General features: G+C 35.8%; 1 protein-coding gene across 3 annotated transcripts in view; it reads right to left on the bottom strand.

Moving 5' to 3' along the window:
• Positions 1 to 8,309: 8,309 nt before the first annotated feature.
• Positions 8,310 to 19,840, bottom strand: part of AEBP2 (AE binding protein 2) — a 70,120-nt gene continuing 58,589 nt past the window's right edge. Inside the window, exons 7-9 of one of the 3 annotated variants that reach the window (XM_055318604.1) lie at positions 17,565 to 17,678; positions 15,211 to 15,237; positions 8,310 to 9,325 (exon numbers count right to left, since the gene is read on the bottom strand). In XM_055318604.1, coding sequence (XP_055174579.1) covers positions 9,280 to 9,325; positions 15,211 to 15,237; positions 17,565 to 17,678 — 187 coding nt within the window. In that variant the 3' untranslated portion in view covers positions 8,310 to 9,279. The other 2 variants (XM_055318601.1, XM_055318603.1) reach the window with 2 other exon arrangements.

Below are 19,840 nucleotides of genomic sequence, written 5' to 3'. Positions count from 1 at the left end.
AGAGGAAAAAAAATAATATTAAAAGTATTGGGGGAAAAAAAAGCTAGAATTCTATATAATCTCAAATTATCCTTCAAAAGTGAAGGAGAAAAAAAAAAAACAAAAGTGAAGGAGACAAATACCATATGATTTCACTTGAGATGTGAAATCTAAAACACAAAATAAATGAACAAAATAAAAACAGACTCCTAGACACAGAGAACAATCTGGTTGCCAGAAGGGAAGGTGGGGTGGGATGGGCAAAATAGAGGGAAGGGATTAAGAAGTACAAACTTCGGGATCCCTGGGTGGCGCAGCGGTTTGGCGCCTGCCTTTGGCCCAGGGCGCGATCCTGGAGACCCGGGATCGAATCCCACGTCGGGCTCCCGGTGCATGGAGCCTGCTTCTCCCTCTGCCTGTGTCTCTGCCTCTCTCTCTCTCTCTCTCTCTCTGTGACTATCATAAGTAAAAAAAAAAAAGTACAAACTTCTAGTTATAAAGTAAGTGACAGGGGTGCAACATCCAGCAAAGAGAATGCAGTTTAACAATATGGTAAGAATTTTGTGTGGTGACATACAGTGGCTAGATTTATCATGGTGATCACTTCATAATGTATACATTTATGTTGAAGCACTGTGTCATATACCTGATACTAATATAATATAATATAATATGTCAACTACACTTCAATTTAAAAAAAAAAAAAAAAAAACAGGGGCCCTGAGTGGCTCAGGGGCTGAGCATCTTGCCTTTGGCTCAGGTCATGATCCTGGGGTCCTGGGATCAAGTCCTACATCAGGTTCCACACAGGAAGCCTGCTTCTCCCTCTGCCTGTGTCTCTGCCTCTCTCTGTGTGTCTCTCACAAATAAATGAAATCTTTTAAAAAAATAAAGTTGAAATGCCTTCTCAGGCAAACAAAACTTGAGTGAATTTGTGGGCAGTAATGTGCTTTGCAAGAAATATTAAAAGTTATTCAAGGGGCACCTGGCTGGCTCAGGTGACTGAGTGTGTGACTCTTGATCTTGGGGTTGTGAGTTTGAGCTGCACAGTGGGTGCAGAGCTTAACGTAAAAATAAATAACATATTAGGAAAAAAAAGTTCTTCAGAGAAAAAGAAATGATATAAATCAGAAACTCAGATCTGCATAAAGGAAAAACATTAGAGAAGAAATAAGTGAAGAAAAAATACTTCCACTGTTTTTTTTTAACCATTTTTAGCTTGTTATATATCATGAATTAAAAGTAACTTCCAAAAAATGTTTTTAAGTAATTTCAATCCTTAGGCGATCAGAGTTGCATTAGTAAGTGGAAATAGTTTAGAAGCAGACAAGAAGACGAGGAAAACTTGGTTAAGATTTCCTTGACACCAATTTTTTTTTTCTGAGATGCTTATTTAAGGCTTTTAATAGAGCTTTGACAAATACACTCAAATAATTAACCACTTATCAAAAAGGCATAGTAATGGGGCACCTGGGTGGCTCAGTCAGTTAAGTGCCCAACTCTTGATTTCAGCTCCGGTCATGATCTCAGGGTCATGAGACTGCATGTCAGGCTCCATGCTGAGCATGGAACCTGCTTAAGAGTCTCTCTCTCGAGACATCTGGGTGGCTCAATGGTTGAGCATCTGCCTTTGGCTCAGGGTGTGATCCCGGACTCCTGGGATCGAGGCCCACGTTGGGCTCCCTGCATGGAGCCTGCTTTTCCCTCTGCCTGTGTCTCTGCCTCTCTCTCTCTGTGTGTCTCATGAATAAATAAATACAATTTTTACAAAAAAAAAAAAAAAAAAAAGGATAGGGCAGCACCTGGGTGGCTCAGTCAGTTAGGCAGTTGACCCTTGACTCTTGATTTTGGCTCAGGTCATGATCTCTTGGTTTCAAAATGGAGCCCCAAGTCAGGCTCAGAGCTGGGCTTGGAGCCTGCATAAGATTCTCTCTCCCTCTCCTCCCACCCCGCCTCCCCCCACCCGCCACCTCCCCTGCCGCTCACACACAAGCTCACCAACTCTCTCTCTCTAAAAATAAATAAATAGATAGTAAGTAAAACATTAGGGGAACTAAAAGGGTAAAGAACAAATGATTAGTTTTCTATTTTCTCCAAGGGATGGATGAAATGATCCTAGAAGTGCATTTTATTTTATTTTTTTTAAAGATTTTATTTATTTATTCATGAGAATACACAGAGAGGAGAGAGAGAGAGAGAGAGTGAGAGAGAGAGGCAGAGAGAGAAGCAGGATCCATGCAGGGAGCCCGACATGGGCCGACGTGGGACTCAATCCCGTGGGACTCGATCCCGTGGGACTCGATCCCGTGGGACTCAATCCCTGGTCTCCAGGATCACGCCCTGGGCTGAAGGCAGCGCTAAACCGCTGAGCCACCGGGGCAGCCCCTAGAAGTGCATTTTAAAAGTACTTCAACCTCCAATCTTCATAATATGGCATCTAGGTTGACTCACTGGCCCATATTCCCAGTCACAGGAAATGCCTACTACACATATCTTTGTTGCTCACTATGATTCACTTCTGTATTTTCCTTTTCCCATTTTTTTTTCCTAGCAAAGATGATAAAATTTGAACTGATATTAACTAAATTTCCTTTGAATTTCTGACTCATGTTCAAATTTCCTTATAAACTATAAATATCAACTACCTTCTCTGTACTAAATATTGTCCTCTATTTTACGAAATATCCTCTATGTTGCTAAATTCCTAAGTGATTTGCACAATGTCAAAAATAAGTCATAATGCTGAAGGCAAGAAACAATTTTTGGCTCTGTCCCATGGTAATGAGGCTATATTTTTCCCTATTTGGAAATACAACTAGGTAGGACTTTTCTGCCTATGGACATACCATAAGGAAAAGACCACTTAAAAAAATGTAATTTGTTTTAGAGAGAGAGAGTATGCACAGGGATGGAGATGAGCACAGGAGAGAGAGAATCTCAAGCAGACTCCCCACTGAGCATGAAGCCCAATAAGGGGCTCAATCTCACAATCTGAGATCACAACTTGAGCCTAAGTCAAGAGTCGGACATTCAACCAACTGAGCCACTCTGCCTTCCCCAAGGCAAGGCCACTTTTAAGTGCTTTAAGGACATTTTTGATGTTTTACCTCTCACATGGATAAAATGAGCAATGTACTGTACTGTATTACTATATTATTTTTTACATCCCATTTTAAAATGATAAATGACCAGCTTTTCATGTGTCTGTCTGTTGGTCATGTGTGTGTGTGTGTGTGTGTGTGTGTGTGTGTGTGTGTCTTTGGAAAATTTTCAAATTTTTGAATTTGAAATGGAATGTTATAATCAGATTATCAACTTGAAATTCAAAAATTCAATTTGAAATTCAAAAATTTCAAATGTTTGAATTTGAAATGGAACGTTATAATCAGGTCATCACAGAGCTAAAAAGGATACTTGTTCTAGCCCCTTACCTCACTCCAAAACAAGTCTGAATTTACAACCTGATATTAACTTTCCCAGTAATGAATTCTATTATTTTCAAATGTTGGAAAATTAATTTTCAGTAAAATTTAAACATCTCTGAAAATTATTTACTCCTTTTCTCATTTTCCACTCTGGAAAAGAAGGCAGAGCAGCAGCCTTTGGACTAGTCTTCCCATCGCCACTCCACCAGGCCCAGCCTCTCACTGACTACTAAGCATGGTGGCCAAATCTTAGGTTGTCTTCCTACAACCTTAAATTGCTCCCATCAATCTTTCACATAAAGCCCAAACTGTGACACATGGAGATAAGGTCCTCACCAGGAGATCCTCCCTACCTCTGCAGACTTCCCACCCACCACCCCCGACTCTCGACACCAGGCTGTTCCTTGCTGTGGCACATGCAGATCCTCCGCTGTTACACCACTCCATCTCCCCCTCCATTCTCCGACAGTAAGTCAGTCATAATTTTTAAAAGGTAACTCTGAATGCTCCTCTGAGGGGAGCCAGCTCTGATGCTCCAGGACTGGCCAAATGCTCTCTGTGCTTCCACAACACTCCTGGCATAGCTCCAACACGGCACTTCATACCATACAGAAATTAGGTTACTGCCATCTTCCCACTCTCAAGTCTTCAAAATATAAATAGAAAATATTAACTTTTGTTCAAAGTAGTATGTGTTGGATACTATTTACACAATTATACTAAACTCTTTATCCCCTTTGAACATGTCATTTCCTCTGGCAAATTTCAAATTTTTCTAAGTTCAGTTTGAAAGTCATTTCCTCTGGGATAGAGTTCACAAATTTTTCAAGAAATTTCTCCAAATATTTACTATCTATGGGATCTTGGAAACCTCTTTTAACCTCTCTGCACCTGTTTCCTCCACCATAAAATGGAGTAATACCAACTTTACAGAGTTATTGTAAGGATTAAAGGAATTAGGGCAGCCTGGGTGGCTCAGCGGTTTAGCGCCGCCTTCAGCCCAGGGCCTGATCCTGGAGACCTGGGATCGAGTCCCACGTCAGGCTCCCTGCATGGAGCCTGCTTCTCCCTCTGCTTGTGTCTCTGCTGTGCTCTCATTAATAAAATTAAAAAAAAAAGGATTAAAGGAGTTAATGTATCTGAAGAACTCAGTACAGAGTCTGGGACTTGGTGTTTGAGAAATGTTCACTATTCCTATTACTCCAAGTGGTAGTGTTAATGCCTACTTAACCCATATTATTAAGTAAAAGATTTAAGATGATTCGCTAAACTGCAAATGATATAAGGGGTTAATATCCAAAATTTATAAAAATCTCATACAACTACAAAAATAATAATCCAATTTAAAAATGGCAGATGGGAGCACCTGGGTGGCTCAGTTGGTTAAGCATCTGCCTTCAGCTCAGGTCATTATCCTTGGTCCCTGGATTGAGCACTGCATTGGGCTCCCTGTTCAGTAGGGGGTCTACTTCTTCCTCTCCTTCTGCCCCTCTCCCTACTCGTGCTCTCACTTGCTCACTCTCTCAAATAGATATTAAATATATATATATATATATATATATATATATATATATATATATATATAAAATGAATGGCAGAGGACCTGAATAGAAGTTTTTCCAAAGACACACACACATGACCAACAGCCATATGAAAAGCTGCTCATTTATCACTAATCATCAGGGAAATGCACATCAAAACCATCATGCGGTATACCACCTCTCATCAGTTGCAATGCCTACTATCAAAAAGATAGTAACAAGTTTGGTGAAGATTTGGAGAAAAGGGAACTGTTGTGCATTGTTGGTGGGAATGCAAACTGGTGCAGCTACTGTGGAAAACGGTATGGAGGTTCCTCAAAAAATTAAAAATAGAAATACCATATGACCCAGTAATTCCATTGCTAGGTATTTAAATCAAGGAAAACAAAACCACTAACTCAAAAAGATATATGCATCTCTATGTTTATTGTTTATTTACAATAGCCAAGATATAGAAACAACTTAAGTGTCCATCAGTAGAAAAATGAAGCTGTGGTGTGTATGGGCACATATCTTTAGTATATATATATATACTTATACGTAAAAATATGGAATATTACTCAGCCATCCATGTTGTTGGACCAAGGGACTTTATTACACTAAGTGAAATAAGTTAGAGAAAGACAAAAGTCACAGGGATGAAAAAGTACAACATAGAGCATATAGCATTATATAATGTACAGAATTGCTGAACCATTATGTTGTGTACCTAAAACCAGTGTAACATTGTATGTCAACTAAAAATTGAAATTTTTTGAAAAATCTCTGGCTGAAATGCAAAATAAAAAATAAAACATCCCGGAGCACATCTGTGGCTCTATCAGTTGAGCGTCCAACTATTGACTTCAGTTCAGGTCGTGATTTTGGGGTGGTGGGATCAAGCCCCGAAGTCTAGCTCCACACTCAGTGGGGAGTCTGCTTCTCTCCCCCCTCTAAAATAAATAGATAAATCTTTAGAAAAATAAAAATAAAAATAAAATAGGGGCACCTGGGCAGCTCAGTGAGCTTAGTGTCTGCCTTCGGCTCAGGTTGTGATCCTGGAGTCCTGGAATCCAAGCCCTGATTCGGGCTCAGTGGGGCGTTTGCTTCTCCTTCTCCCTCTGCCTGTCCCCCCCCAACTTGTGTTCACTCTCTCTAAATAAATAAGTAAAATCATAAAAAAAATAAAGGAGCACCTGGGTGGCTCAGTGTTTGAGCCTCTGCCTTTGGCTCAGGTCATGATCCTGGAGTCCTGGGATTGAGTCCCACATCGGGCTCCCTGCAGAAGTCTGCTTCTCCCTCTGCCTGTGTCTCTGCCTCTCTCAGTGTCTCTCTCATGTATAAATAAATAAAACATTTAAAAATAAAATGAACCATTCCCATGTTGGTTTTTTTAAAAAGGACTCATTTGTTTGGTACATAGGATGTAAAAGATAAGCAAGCAGTTGTTTTACTATACCTAAATTTCTTTTTTTTTTTTAAGATTATTTATTTATTTATTCATGATAGTCACACAGAGAGAGACAGAGAGGCAGAGACACAGGCAGAGGGAGAAGCAGGCTCCATGCAGGGAGCCTGACGTGGGATTCGACCCCGGGTCTCCAGGATCGCGCCCCGGGCCAAAGGCAGGCGCCAAACCGCTGCGCCACCCAGGGATCCCTATACCTAAATTTCTTACCACAAGCAACTTGAGCCATTGATCATTCTTTTACCACCATCTGGCAGCTGAAAAGCATATCAAATAGTATGTTTCTACTAGGTCTTAGGTTGAATCACTGTAGCCTGATGCTTGCTCAAAAGTGTCCAGGGTCCTGCTCTTGCTCAAGCCCAGACTCTCAAGGAATTGATAAACTCTTTATTGGATGTGTGTTACTTCACCTAGATTTCAAAGAAAGTATGTAAATTGCATTCACTGGTCTTCTACCTTAAATCATTTCCACTATAAATTTCTCTAACTCGGGGCACCTGGGTGGCTCAGTTGGTAAAGCGTCCCACTCTTGGTTTCAGCTCAGGTCATGATCTCAGGGTCCTGAGATAGAGCCCTGTGTCAGGCTCATCACTCAGTATGGAGTCTGCTTGTCCTTCTCCCTCTACTCCAACCCCTGCATGCTCCCTCTCTCATAAATAAGATCTTTTTCAAAAAATAGCAAAATAATAAATTCCTCTAACTCCTAACACCTCTGCTTTGGATATCTAATAAGCACCCCAATATAAGCCATTCAAAGCTTAACTCAACTCTCCCCACACCCTGTTCATATTGCAGTCTTTCCCATGGCTACTGAGATTGGTAGTTCTATCTGACCAGTATTTCACACCAAAAAAAACTTGGGAGTCATTCTTAACTACATCTGAACTCTCGGGAAATCTACCTTCAGATGAATTTCCAAGTTCTGACTTCTTACTACCATGCATTCTGGCTGCAGATTGTATATATGGTCTTTATTTTAAATGCTCTTCCAGCCTCTGCCTTTGCTTTTAGTCAGTTCTTCGGTCATTAGAATGACCCTTCAAAAACAATTCAGAACATAACTTTTCTCTGCTTTCATCGCTCCAATGGCTTCCCATGTCCTCAAAGATAAAATTACTTTTACATGTTTTGTTAAATGCGGCAACACCAATACCTGGAATCATGCTAGGACAATGTAAGAAACTAACGTCTATGGAAATACGTGATCTTGACTCAAGGGTTTTCATACTTGCTGTTCTCTGCCAGGAATGCTCATCTCTCTGATACCTGTGTGACTTCCCACTCAGCTCCCTCCAGGCTTTGTCACCTATCGCTTCTCGATCTTATTAACTACTCTACTTAAATTGCATCACAAATTCTCTATCCCTCCCTCCATTTTATTTCCCTTCACAGAACTCAACCTCACCCTCTCTGTATTACTCATTTAAATATTGCCTGTAATCTCCCATTCATACACTTTTAAGTTCCATGAGATCAAGAATATTTTGTATATTGCTGAATCCCTAGGATCCAGGGCAGTGCCTTGCACTTTGCAGATGCTCTACGATTCTGCATTCCATTAATATTTTATTAAAATTGAAAGCTAACAGTTAACTTCAGGACATCCTAAGTACAACAAATTTCTTTGCTAGAAATACTTCCTCTAACATCTCCAGTATAATTACCTAAAAGACTTCCATCTTAAGTCACATAACTACCTTAAAAACTGACAATAAACTGATTAAAGATAACGGATTTTTAAAAACTGCCTTAAAAATATCTCTACACTGCCTAATCACATCCCAGAAGTCTTTTGTATTTAATAAATCTGAAGTAATGATCAGAAATAATCATCCGATGTCAGAAGAGTTCAGATAATTTTGTGCCCCCACTTACCTACTTACAATACAAATAGAAAAGAGAAAGAAATGTTATCAGTAGAGGCAGAAAATGTGTATATATTTATTGTTCCATTTCAAAACCATTATGCCGAGTGAAAGCCAAACACAGTAGAGTACATTCTGTATGATTCTATTTATTTAAATTTTAGAAAATGCAAACCGATCTACATTAAGAAATTATAGCTCAGTGGGTGCCTGGGCTGGGCTGTCGACAAGGACATTCTACAGACAAGAATGAGGAAGCTTATGGGCGGCAACGGAGGTGTTCTGTGTCTTAATTGCTGTTGATTTCATGGTGATGTGCATCTGTCAAAACTCACCTAATTGTACAATTAAAATTAGGGGCGCCTGGCTGGCTCAGTGGATTAAACGTCTGCCTTTGACTCAGGTCATGATCCTGGGTTCCTGGCAGGGAGTCTGCTTCTCCCTCTCCCTGCCTGCTCCCCCCCCTGCTTGTGCTCTCAAATATAAATGAATGAAGGAAGGAAGGAATGAATGAATGAATGAATGGGAAGATAAAATACTTAATATGATGAAAATGAAAATATTATTTTTGTGAATACACATACTGGAGAGCTCTTTATTCCCCAAGAATAATCAGAAAGACGAAAGAACGTACACGGAGATTTCTTTCAATGACAAGAAAAGATCCTATCTAGAGTGGCTTTAAAGGGATATGTAGATATATGGGTGTCTAGGTGGGTTAGTTGGTTAAGCCTCGGACTCTTATTTCAGCTCAAGGTCATGATCTCAGGGTCCTAGGATCTCAAGCCCCATGCCAGGCATCATGCTCAGCAGGGAGTCAATTTGTATCCCTCTCTCTTTGCCCCTCCTGCCACTCGTTTGCCCGCTCTAAAATAAAATCTTTATATAAAAAAAGTTTTATTTATTTATTCATGATACACACACAGAGAGGCAGAGACACAGGCAGAGGGAGAAGTAGGCTCCCTGCAGGGAGCCCAACGTAGGACTCATCCCAGATCCCGGGATCACGCCCTGAGCTGAAGTCAGACGCTCAACTGCTGGGCCATCCAGGTGTCCCTAAAACAAAATCTTTAAAAGGGGGGGGGGGGGGGGGATAAGAAGATACAAAGATTAAGACTACTTTCAAACCATGCTCATCAAAACAAGGACTATACAAATCCTATCAAGTAACAGCAGCATGCCATTTACAAACAAAAAAACAGGCACAAGTTCAACAGGTTCAATTTCCCCAAAACCACAAAATCAGTTTTCACTTGAAAGAAGAATCAAACCCAGGCAATTCTTTTAACTCACTTTTCCATCTTTGACTAAAATGTAAATGATAATATCTTGTATTGATATTATCTAAGTATTGATAATATCTAAATATTGGAATAAGTGCAGGGAAAAAAGCATTCACATCCAATTGATGGGAGTTTATGTTGGAAAACATTTTGCAATACCAAAACTTTAAAATAGACACAACTCACAAGGTCAGCTGACAGTCCCTCCCAGGAGACTACAGTATAGAAATCTTCCCAACTAGTTTTTTTTTTTTTAAAGATTTTATTTATTTATCCATGAGACACAGGCAGAGGGAGAAGCAGGCTCCATGCAGGGAGCCTGATGTGGGACTCAATCCTGGGTCTCCAGGATCACACCCTGGGCGGAAGGCAGAAACCAAACTGCTGAACCCTCCAGGGATCCTATTATGAGGTTTTTAAAAGTTATTCAAGTATTAAGATAATCAATTAGGCTCTAATTTATGAAATTCAACAAGATACAACCTAGGAATCTTCTGACCTACTCCTCCTCTGCAATGCTTGATGATGTTTATACTAAACTATCTACACTGGCCCAGCTATCAAGAGTAACTACTCATGTTTTACGATTATTTCCTTGCTTCATACTCTCCAAAAAATTTTTTTGTTTTTCTAAAAGGTAAAGGCCCAAAATGTAATAATCTTATGCAAGACCTATTAGGAATAAATGAATTCCTGAAATGGTTTTAATAGGAACATATAAATCCTTGGCAGTTTCTTAATAAATTCATAAGATTTGTAAACACATAGGTTTTCCTCTAGCAGAGGTATATAAATATTGAAAAGGAAAATAGGTCCTTTGGGGGACAATGCCCTGGGACCTTGACAAAATAGATAAGAAATCAAATACTGGGTAACTCCTTCAAAATAGTGTTACTATTTAAAAATGTTACTCATATCATAAATATGATTGAGGTCTCAAAAAAAAAAAAAAAGGTAGTCCTACCAAAAACTAAATTGAGCCTCTTTTTAATAAAATTCAATAAACCAGAAATGGTTACAACTGAATATGTAAAAATATAACATCAATAATCCATTACAATGAAAACATTTAGACAAACTACAGTTCCTTTTGTAGGTTCGTAAAATAAAGGTAAACATTATCACAGTGTGGTGTAAAGCAAAGTTGCTTCAACCCTACTAGTATTTTATGGACTTAACTCTCCAAAATATATTCCTGTAACAAGTACTCACCTATAATGGTCTTTCAACAAATAGACTATTTTGCAGACTATTTTGTGCCATATGTCATGCTAGGGATTTGGCTATAGCAGAAACGCTGAAAACAACTTTACAGTGGTATTACAATATACATTTATTTCCTCTCTCACATTGTTTGGTATGGTGAAAATAATACTGACCTAGAAAAAAATGTGGGTTGCAATTCCTGCTGTAGCCACTTACAACTCCTTTTTAATTTTCAGAGTAAGAGAACCATAATACCATGCAAATCTGATTAAGAAAACAAATTGGACTAATGTAAATATTTTAAATTTTTTAATTAAAAATACAGCATTTCTTTACATTTTTAAGGCTCTGAGGCTCATAAGCATTAGAAATTACAAAATACTCTAGCCTAAAAAGAACTCTGTAGACCCTTATTTTGTAAAGCTTTTGGGATGCCTGGTTGGCTCTGTCAGTTAAGTGTCCAACTCTTGGTTTCAGCTCAGGTCGTGATCAGAGTCATGAGATCAAGCCCCATAGAGCCTATTTCAGACTCTCTCTTCTGCCTCCTACCCCTACCCTCCTCAAATAAATAAGTAAATCTTAAAAATAATAATTAATGACAATACACCTGTAGTGCTGGAATTATAAAATCCTCCACCAGGTCACAAATTCTTTAAGAATTAAAAAAAGAAAAATATGTATGGAATTTTCTAACAGATTTTATACTTTTAAGAAATAGTCTTTACATTCTGTACAAGAGTATCTTTTTCATTTTCAAAACATACTGTTAGCTCTCCCAAAAAATTGAAAACATTCAGGATGCCTGGCTAGCTCAGTTAGTGGAGCATGAAACCCTCGATCACACGACTGTGAGTTCAAGCTCCACACTGGGTATAGAGATTACTTAAAAAATATGTTTTTCAAACTGAGAATCTGCTGTAACTAGGAATTTGTGTTTGCCTTTTAAAGAATAATGTGAAGGTATTAAATACTTAAAAAAAATTAAGTATATAGGAAGTCCCCACTATTTTACAGACTTCAACCACATTTACCCATTTTAAATTTTATCTGAATATCTATTTCTGTTACTCATATATTATTGAATCAAGAATTCACATAGCAAACAATAAAAAATGTTTTAAATAATTATGGCAAATTCTATCCTTTTAAAAGGACATGTATATTTAAAACATTTTATTAAGGTGTGAAAGGGAAAAAAGTTTCACAGGCAAAAATTTACTGACATGATTATCAATGCTTTTAATCAGAGTAAAACAAATCTTAAAATATGCTTTAAGAGTTACTGTTCCTCTTAATTTCTTTTCATCTGAAATTCAGAAGTAATGTGTGTTCACTTTAGGGAAGATTTAGATAGGAAAAAATTTATTAGAAAAATAAACACCTTTAAGTTTTACAGTATTTTCCACTTCCAAAATTCTTTTATATAGAGCAGATGTGCCTTATGGTTTAAACATAATCTTATTTACAAAATCCCATTTAGTCCTAAGGATACATAAACACAAATGGTGAAATGTTGGTAACTATTAAATAGTTCAATGTAAAAAATTTTTTCAAACCACCATTTGTTGCAGATACCTAATATGACAATATGTACTGAAAAGTATAAATGATTTTCACTGAAATTTACTGTACTGGCTTATTGTCAAAATTCAACACTATCAGATTAAAATGTACGTTAAAATTTGTGTAACCTAGGTTTATTTTTCCAAAACTTTTATCAACTATATTAGGAACTGGCAAATTTTCTTCCTTAAAAGGTCAGAGAGTAAATATTTTAAGTTTGCAGGCCTTAAGATCTTACTACACAACCATGCCACTACAGGGAGAAAGCAGTCCCAGACAACGCATACATGAATGGATACTCCTGTGGGCTGCAGTTTGCCTGCTGTTGAACTACACCATGGATGCTGAATAAGAGACTGATAAATTCAGGTGCCATATTACAAAAAAAGCCATATACAGAGGTTAGGAGGAACCGTATAAATGGTAAACATCACTATATGAACTATTTTTAGTTAGAATTTTCACACTTATTTCCCAATTTTAATTGCATGTGTATACATGTATATATACAAGTTATAAAACTATTTCATCTCAATTCCATATACTTTTTGGTGTGTTAATATAATATCAGACCAAAGTCAGATAAGCAGCAAAGTACCACAAGTGACGGAGCACTCAGAAGCTAGTTAATCAATAACCATGAAGTTTGGTTTTGACATCTAAATACTTCCAAACAATGAAAACACTAATTTATTTGCTGTGCCCTTAAAGAAAATATGAGATGTATATTTCAGAAGTCGTTTAAAATTTAATTGAATTGTTACAATTTTGAAGCTAAATGTGATTTGCTTTGTTTTATTAGAAAAAATACTCAGGCAAGGTCTACAATCATCGGTCAATTAAGAATGACTTACAAGAACATGAGGCAATAAAATAAAAAATACAGGTACAAACTATATATCTGAAACACTTCTATTTGGCAATTTTATAACAAATCAAAATTTTAAAAGAACAAAGGAGATCGCAGATTACTTCGTAGATACAGAATAAAGCAATTGATGAAGTGCTTAAGCAAAAGAAAACAAAAAAAAAGTAAAAACACACTGCTTTTCTTTTCTTTTTAAAAATAAAATCACATTTGCTACAGATCAAATGGATAATACCCTTATTAAACAACCATTCCAGAATGTCTTATAGTAGCAGTGCTTTTATTTGCACTTCATTTAATTTTATATGACTCATTTCATGTATATAGCTCTTTACCCCACTGTTAACGAATAAAGTCTCCCATAATTTTTATTATTTTAAAAATTTTTTAAAGTAAATGAGAAATGATTTATGTATCATGGAACCTTTCCCATTTTGGAACCAAAGGCTTAATTCTATATTTTTGTCTATTCTTTTCTTTAAAAAATTTAGTGTAAAAACTGCTGGTTTTTATATCACTGTAGTAAAGTGAAAACTCCTCAATCAGGAGTATTTTCTGCAGTTTGACTGCATATAACCACATATACTTTACAATATGTCCTTCCAACAGTAAGGAAATAATTGATTTCACGGTCACTGTCAGAAATGAGTGCCATAATTCTATTATGGGTATAGGTCCTCCCTCAAAGACTTTCTGGAAGGATGTTCAATGTGTTTTGTTCTTATAGATATTAACAGTAGTACATAGTCCCTTAAGTCTGCAAAGACATTTATTGTTAAAGAAGGTGCTTTATTAACAATTCCTCTGGCAGCACTAGTGAATTACAATATCCTTCAATATTATTTCTACCCATAATATATACATTTAACTTTCATGCCTCTAGAAAAACATCTACAGTACATTTCATAATATAAAAATATATTACAAATCTGCTGAATTATTTACAAGCAATGTTCTATTATCTCTATGCAACATTTGTTTAATACAATACTAACAAGTTACACATATTTCCATTTCTGTAAGTTAAAAAAAATCCATATGGCTTCTTGCTTACCAAGCAAGAAAGTGATTTATTTTCCTTTTCAAAACCAACTTTGGTGCATAAAGGATTCAGTTTGAAGATATTTAAAAAAAAAAAAAAGTACAATTTTTCTTACGTTAAGAAAAAACAACTCAGAAACCAAATGCTTTCCTCAGGAAAAAAAAAAATTAGAGGCTTATATAGGTTAAAATGAAAATATGAGGATTATTCAAATAATTTGAAATAGAGGTTTTTCAAAAACCGTTAACAGATTAGTTATATAGGTAAATATTAACATACTGTACTCCATGAGAAAACCCTAGTCCTGAAAAGGGAGCCACCAGACATACTGCAACACTCTTTAACAGAAATTTTCAGCCCTAATTCGATAGACGAATTTTTAGTTGATTGCAAATGTCGTTCACTGTTTGCTTAAATACAAATTGAACACTTTTCTTATCAGAGTTCTGCAAAAGAACACAAATGGCAACCAATCACATCTATTTATCATAATTGAAAGGTAAATTATCTCTTGATAATTTTCATTGTCTAAATATTTCCTAATATGACTTCAAATCAATAGACACTGTCAAGACAAATATCCTTACAGTGCTTTAGGTATTTTTAAGGGCACATGTTGTAATTGTTTTCTTTCCAATATAAACTACTATAATCACTAAAGGGGGGAAAAAAGCAGCTTAAAGCAGCAAGCATGCAAAGCCTTTAAGAAGCTGTTTCACTAAGTTGCCAGAAGAGTGTTTGCTCAGTCTCCCACAGTACCATTCCATGAAAATGTGGATATACAGTAATATATTAATATATTCCACAGAAGAGCCTACTTCATTCACAGAATGTTTACACTAAGCATAAATATTATTCTAAATACTGGATTTAAGAAAAAAAAAGGAAGGGGGTTGACTCTAATGTGCAACTTTTACTAAACCCATTGTCAGTGACTAAGACTGCAGGTGTCCCCGCTTGTTTGCTTTTTATGTATTTATTTATTTTTTACCTCTTCAACCTCTTCTGCGGCATTGTTCTAGAAAAAGAGAAAAAGGAATATTCTTTTATTCAAATGAATAAAAAACACATTATTTCAAGAGACATTAAAGCATTAATAAGATATAGGCAATGTAATAATCATTGATCACTAAAATTTATTTCCAAGGCATTCCTACTTTAATGGATACAAATTCAGTTACATAATGCAGGTTTTTAATAAATTCTTTTTATGTAGCCTAATGTGATTCTAAAAGAGAATCTCATGCCTAACACATGCATTACAACTAACTAGGACTTTAAAACTGATGTTTAAATCTTGAATAAATACATTCTAAATTTTAGTTTCATTTAATATATTTTTTGGAAGCTCTGTCATGCTTTCATCATTTTGATATGTATATAAGCCACAAAATGTTTCTCTAAAACAAGTTAGAATAATTGCTTTTATACTTAATTTCACAAGTTTTCCAAATCAAAACCCAGGCCTCGCTATCATGTTACACCACAGCAAATGTACCAGTTCTATTAATCTGTACCATTTAGGAAAGACTCAATTCTAATTTCCAGAGCAGTAGAAGCATCAAAGTTTAGACTCAAAATTACAGGTTAAGACCAAGGTGGGAGTGGGGGAGGTGAAATACAGTTAAAGAAAATTAATTCCACAGATGCATTTAATATGTCTTAAGAACAAACATGTTCATTACCCAAGACTGAAATCAGTAAGAACTGTAGACGTACACTATTGAAAACATGCAATGCAATTGCTCTTTTGGACAGTACTTCTGCACCTCAATGGTTTTTTTTTAAGTCACTTTTGCTATAAATTTGCTTCCTAAATACACAAGATTTACAAAAATAAGCTGGTGTGTGAAAAAGGAAGACTCTTAGGGGGAAACAGAACACAGGGCAGAAACAACAGAAGTTAGTCTGAATCTTATAATTAGGATTCATGCCCCTTTGTCAACTCTCTGCCTAAGGGATGTTTACAACCAGTTCTAATAGCAGGGTGACTTTCCCAAAATACCACTCTTTTAGAATGCTAATTTTAATTACTCCCTTCAAAGGGTAAGCAGAAATAAACCCTAAATTAAGTAACAGTAAATAAAGAATATTCATTTATTTTTCTTATAAAGAAAAAGGTAAACTGTGACTTTCTCATATTTTTGGTGGATTTCCCTAAATCTTCTCCTTTAAGGTAATTTCACTGTTTACTATGCTACTTAATTTCTTGATAACGTAGCTTATTCCACCACAAAAAAAACAAGTTTTTATGGTAATTATTAGCACTTTCACCAAAAGATATTTAAAATAAATTTGGGGGGAGGAGGGTCAACTCAAGAGTCTCGGTGTTTCCACGAGGCAAGTCCCATTATGTTTGAATTTCATTCTCAGAAGGTATCTTCAATTATAAGAAATCCTATTATACCGAATAACATTCCAAAAAGTTGAATCATAGAATGAACAGAACCTTCAAAGTGTTTAACTGCTTCAGAATTTGGCATAGGACACACTCTCTTGATGATAGCTAAAATTCACATTTGGTATTATTAATGATTATATGTTATCTTATTCAACCTATTCCTACGCAAAATACATATCAAATTAAAATTGATTTTAAAAACATAGAAAGTTTGCTGATGAAGAGTGCCTTTTAAGCATTTTCACCACTTTTTTAATCACCCTAATATATGTCATTTGGATGAGGCAGTACTGTCACATACTATCTGTGTAACCTTGGGCAAGCTATTTCAACTCTTGCTTCAGTTTTCCAATCTGTAAAAACAGAGATAGTAACACCTACTCCACATGCTGCTGTGAGGATGTAAAGCACCTAGCAAAGTGACTCAGCATATAGTCAGAAATGTTGGTATCTTCTCTTTCCCCCCCATACCTTCATAAGCACAGCACACTAAAACAAAGGTCAGATCAGAAAATTATTAGCATTGTGAACACTGAGCTACCTCTTAAACACAATATTTAAACTACTATTCTAAAAATGTTTGGGTAGATTATAAGTTCAAAAATTCAACCATTTTTGGGGGGCATTTTAGGGCATATGTGATATATTCCTAGACCCACAAAAGTCTGATATTATAAACATAAGGCACTTATTTTCCAAATACTATATACATTACAATTTAAGCTACATAAGATAAATCTGGAATTAAATTGGCATATAAACTTTACCAAAACATTATCTTTCTGGATCCTAAGAAACCTTTATGATGGAATCTCCACATACAAAGCTCCAGAAAGCAAGCTATGCTTGGTACTGAAATTCAATACTTAAAAAGAAGTCCTAACCTTATATCCAAAATTTAGGGAGATTTAAGATTACAATCATCAAATCAAGAATTAAATTACCTGTATATGTTTGGATCCAAAAGCAAGGCAGTATCTTTGGGTAGCTTTGATAAATGAACTACTTTAGTTTTTAATTGATGTCGTTCACTTTCATTCACCCACACGTCAGGCAGACTATGAGTTTAAAAAAAAAGTCATAAATGAAATAACATCTATCTTAAACTTATTCACATACTTCAAATTACACAGACTTTTCTGCTGGTGTGACTGAGCCACCTAGGTTAACAAGCTTTTCAGAAGCAAAGGAACAGCAATGGGATGCAGAGTCCCAGCCAAAAATGGCACTGAAATTTCAGGCATGAATTTGGGAATTAATTAGGAATTATTTTGGTGGCAAAGCCACTTAGAAACACACATTATACAAACACTCCCTGTCTTTTAGTTCATGGAGTAAAATTCATACTCGAGCCTGACTTGGAAATTTGACAATGAATTTATTTTTATTTTTTTATTGAAGTGTAATTGATTTCCAATGTTATATTTGTTTCAGGTGTACTACATAGTAATTCAACAATTCTAGACATTACTCTGTCACTCTATCATATTATTATAGTACGACTGACTATATTCCTTATGCTGACACCAAGTTTTTTTTCTTTTTTTTTTTGACACCAAGTTTTTTAATGAAGGAATAAGTAAACACCCCACTAGATAAAGCCCCACTTAAAAAAAAAATGCACGTGTCACCAACTCCTGAATTCAAAGAAATCTAATCCTACTGGGAATTTCAAATAAAAGCATTTTGATATCTGGACTGATCAATTTCCAAAACACTAAGAGTATACATATATTTCAACATCTTAAAGGAACTATGTTTAAAACCTCAATATATAAAAAGAGCTCTTACAGTATGAAACAGGTGAATGCTCACTGAAGAAAAAGGGATAGGAGAGACAAAGGACGCAAACCAACAGTTTACAGAGAGTGTAAACTCTCTCTGTGTCTCTCATGAATAAATAAAATCTTTTTTAAAAATTAAAATTAAAAAAACTAACATTCTGCAGTTTGTGTATTGATTTTAACAGCTATTAATAGTAGAGAAAAATGGCAACTTTAATGTTTCAGCAAAAAAGGAGCTCATTAAATTTTACACAGCCATTTCAAAATACTTCATAGCATTATAAATATATATGTATTTGCAGCAGCATTTCCACAAAACCTGGATGCGGAGGGGAAAGTGATGGAAAATATGTTCTATGTTAATGGCAATTTGATAGTCACAGGATTAAAAGATAGATTTCTTTACCAATATGCTAAGCATATATTGTAAACTCTCAATCTATTTAACAACTCTTAATTCATGGGGCACCTGTGACACCCAACAAGGAACCTGCTTAAGATTCTCTCTCTTCCCATCTCTTAAAAAAAAAAAAAAAAAGACTCTTACATTAACATCTCACAATGAGAAATAATATTACAGAAAAATATTTAATAACAAAGACAAATGTTAAGCACATACTATTAATTTATGAAAATTCAAGTATACCCAATGAGATTCCATCCACTTAAGTTTATTCTGTTCTTGGCATTTTTAAATTCTGTCTGAAATTTCTATGATCTTTATTACCTTTACTAACAAGAAGGAACATTTTAATTAAAAGATAAAAGGAAAATTAAACATGAAATGTTTAATTAAGGAGCATCTGGGTCAGAAAAACATAATGGTGCTAGAAAACCAGCCAACTCAAAAAAAAAAAAAAAAAAAAAAGAAAGAAAGAAAAAGAAAAAGAAAACCAGCCAACTGATTTTTTAATTTATTTATTCATGAGAGACACAGAGACAGGCAGAGACACAGGCAGAGGAAGAAGCAAGCTCCCCAAGGGGAGGTCCAATCCCAGGACCCCGGGATCATGACCTGAGCGAAAGGCAGATGCTCAACCACTGACTGAGCCACCCAGTGCCCCGCCAACTGATTTTTCTATAAAATATCATTGTGGCTAGAAAATGTTTAGAAATTTTTTAAATGATTCAAACAAAGGCACAACTAAGGTTGCTTGCGTATTACCTAAGGGTCTTTTAAAGTCCTAAAAATAATCACATCCTAAAAAAAATTAAAAATTGCTGTAACAAGTTTTATTAAAAATAAGCAAGTTTTAAAGCTTATACCTTGAGCCAGGTACTATACAAGCTTTCAGAGATTATCCTTTTAATCCTGACAAGTCAAAATGTTTTGCAGCCTAATTTTTGTAATTCTTTTCTAACATTCAAATCCAATTACTTAAGTAATTTTTGAGTATAAAATTTTTAGTAGGAATCCCTGGGTGGCGCAGCGGTTT

This window comes from Nyctereutes procyonoides, unplaced genomic scaffold, assembly GCF_905146905.1.
Source record: "Nyctereutes procyonoides isolate TBG_1078 unplaced genomic scaffold, NYPRO_anot_genome, whole genome shotgun sequence".
Classification (NCBI taxonomy): Eukaryota; Metazoa; Chordata; class Mammalia; order Carnivora; family Canidae; genus Nyctereutes; species Nyctereutes procyonoides.
The sequence above is the reverse complement of the archived record's forward strand: the minus strand, read 5'-3'. Positions and strand labels throughout refer to the sequence as shown.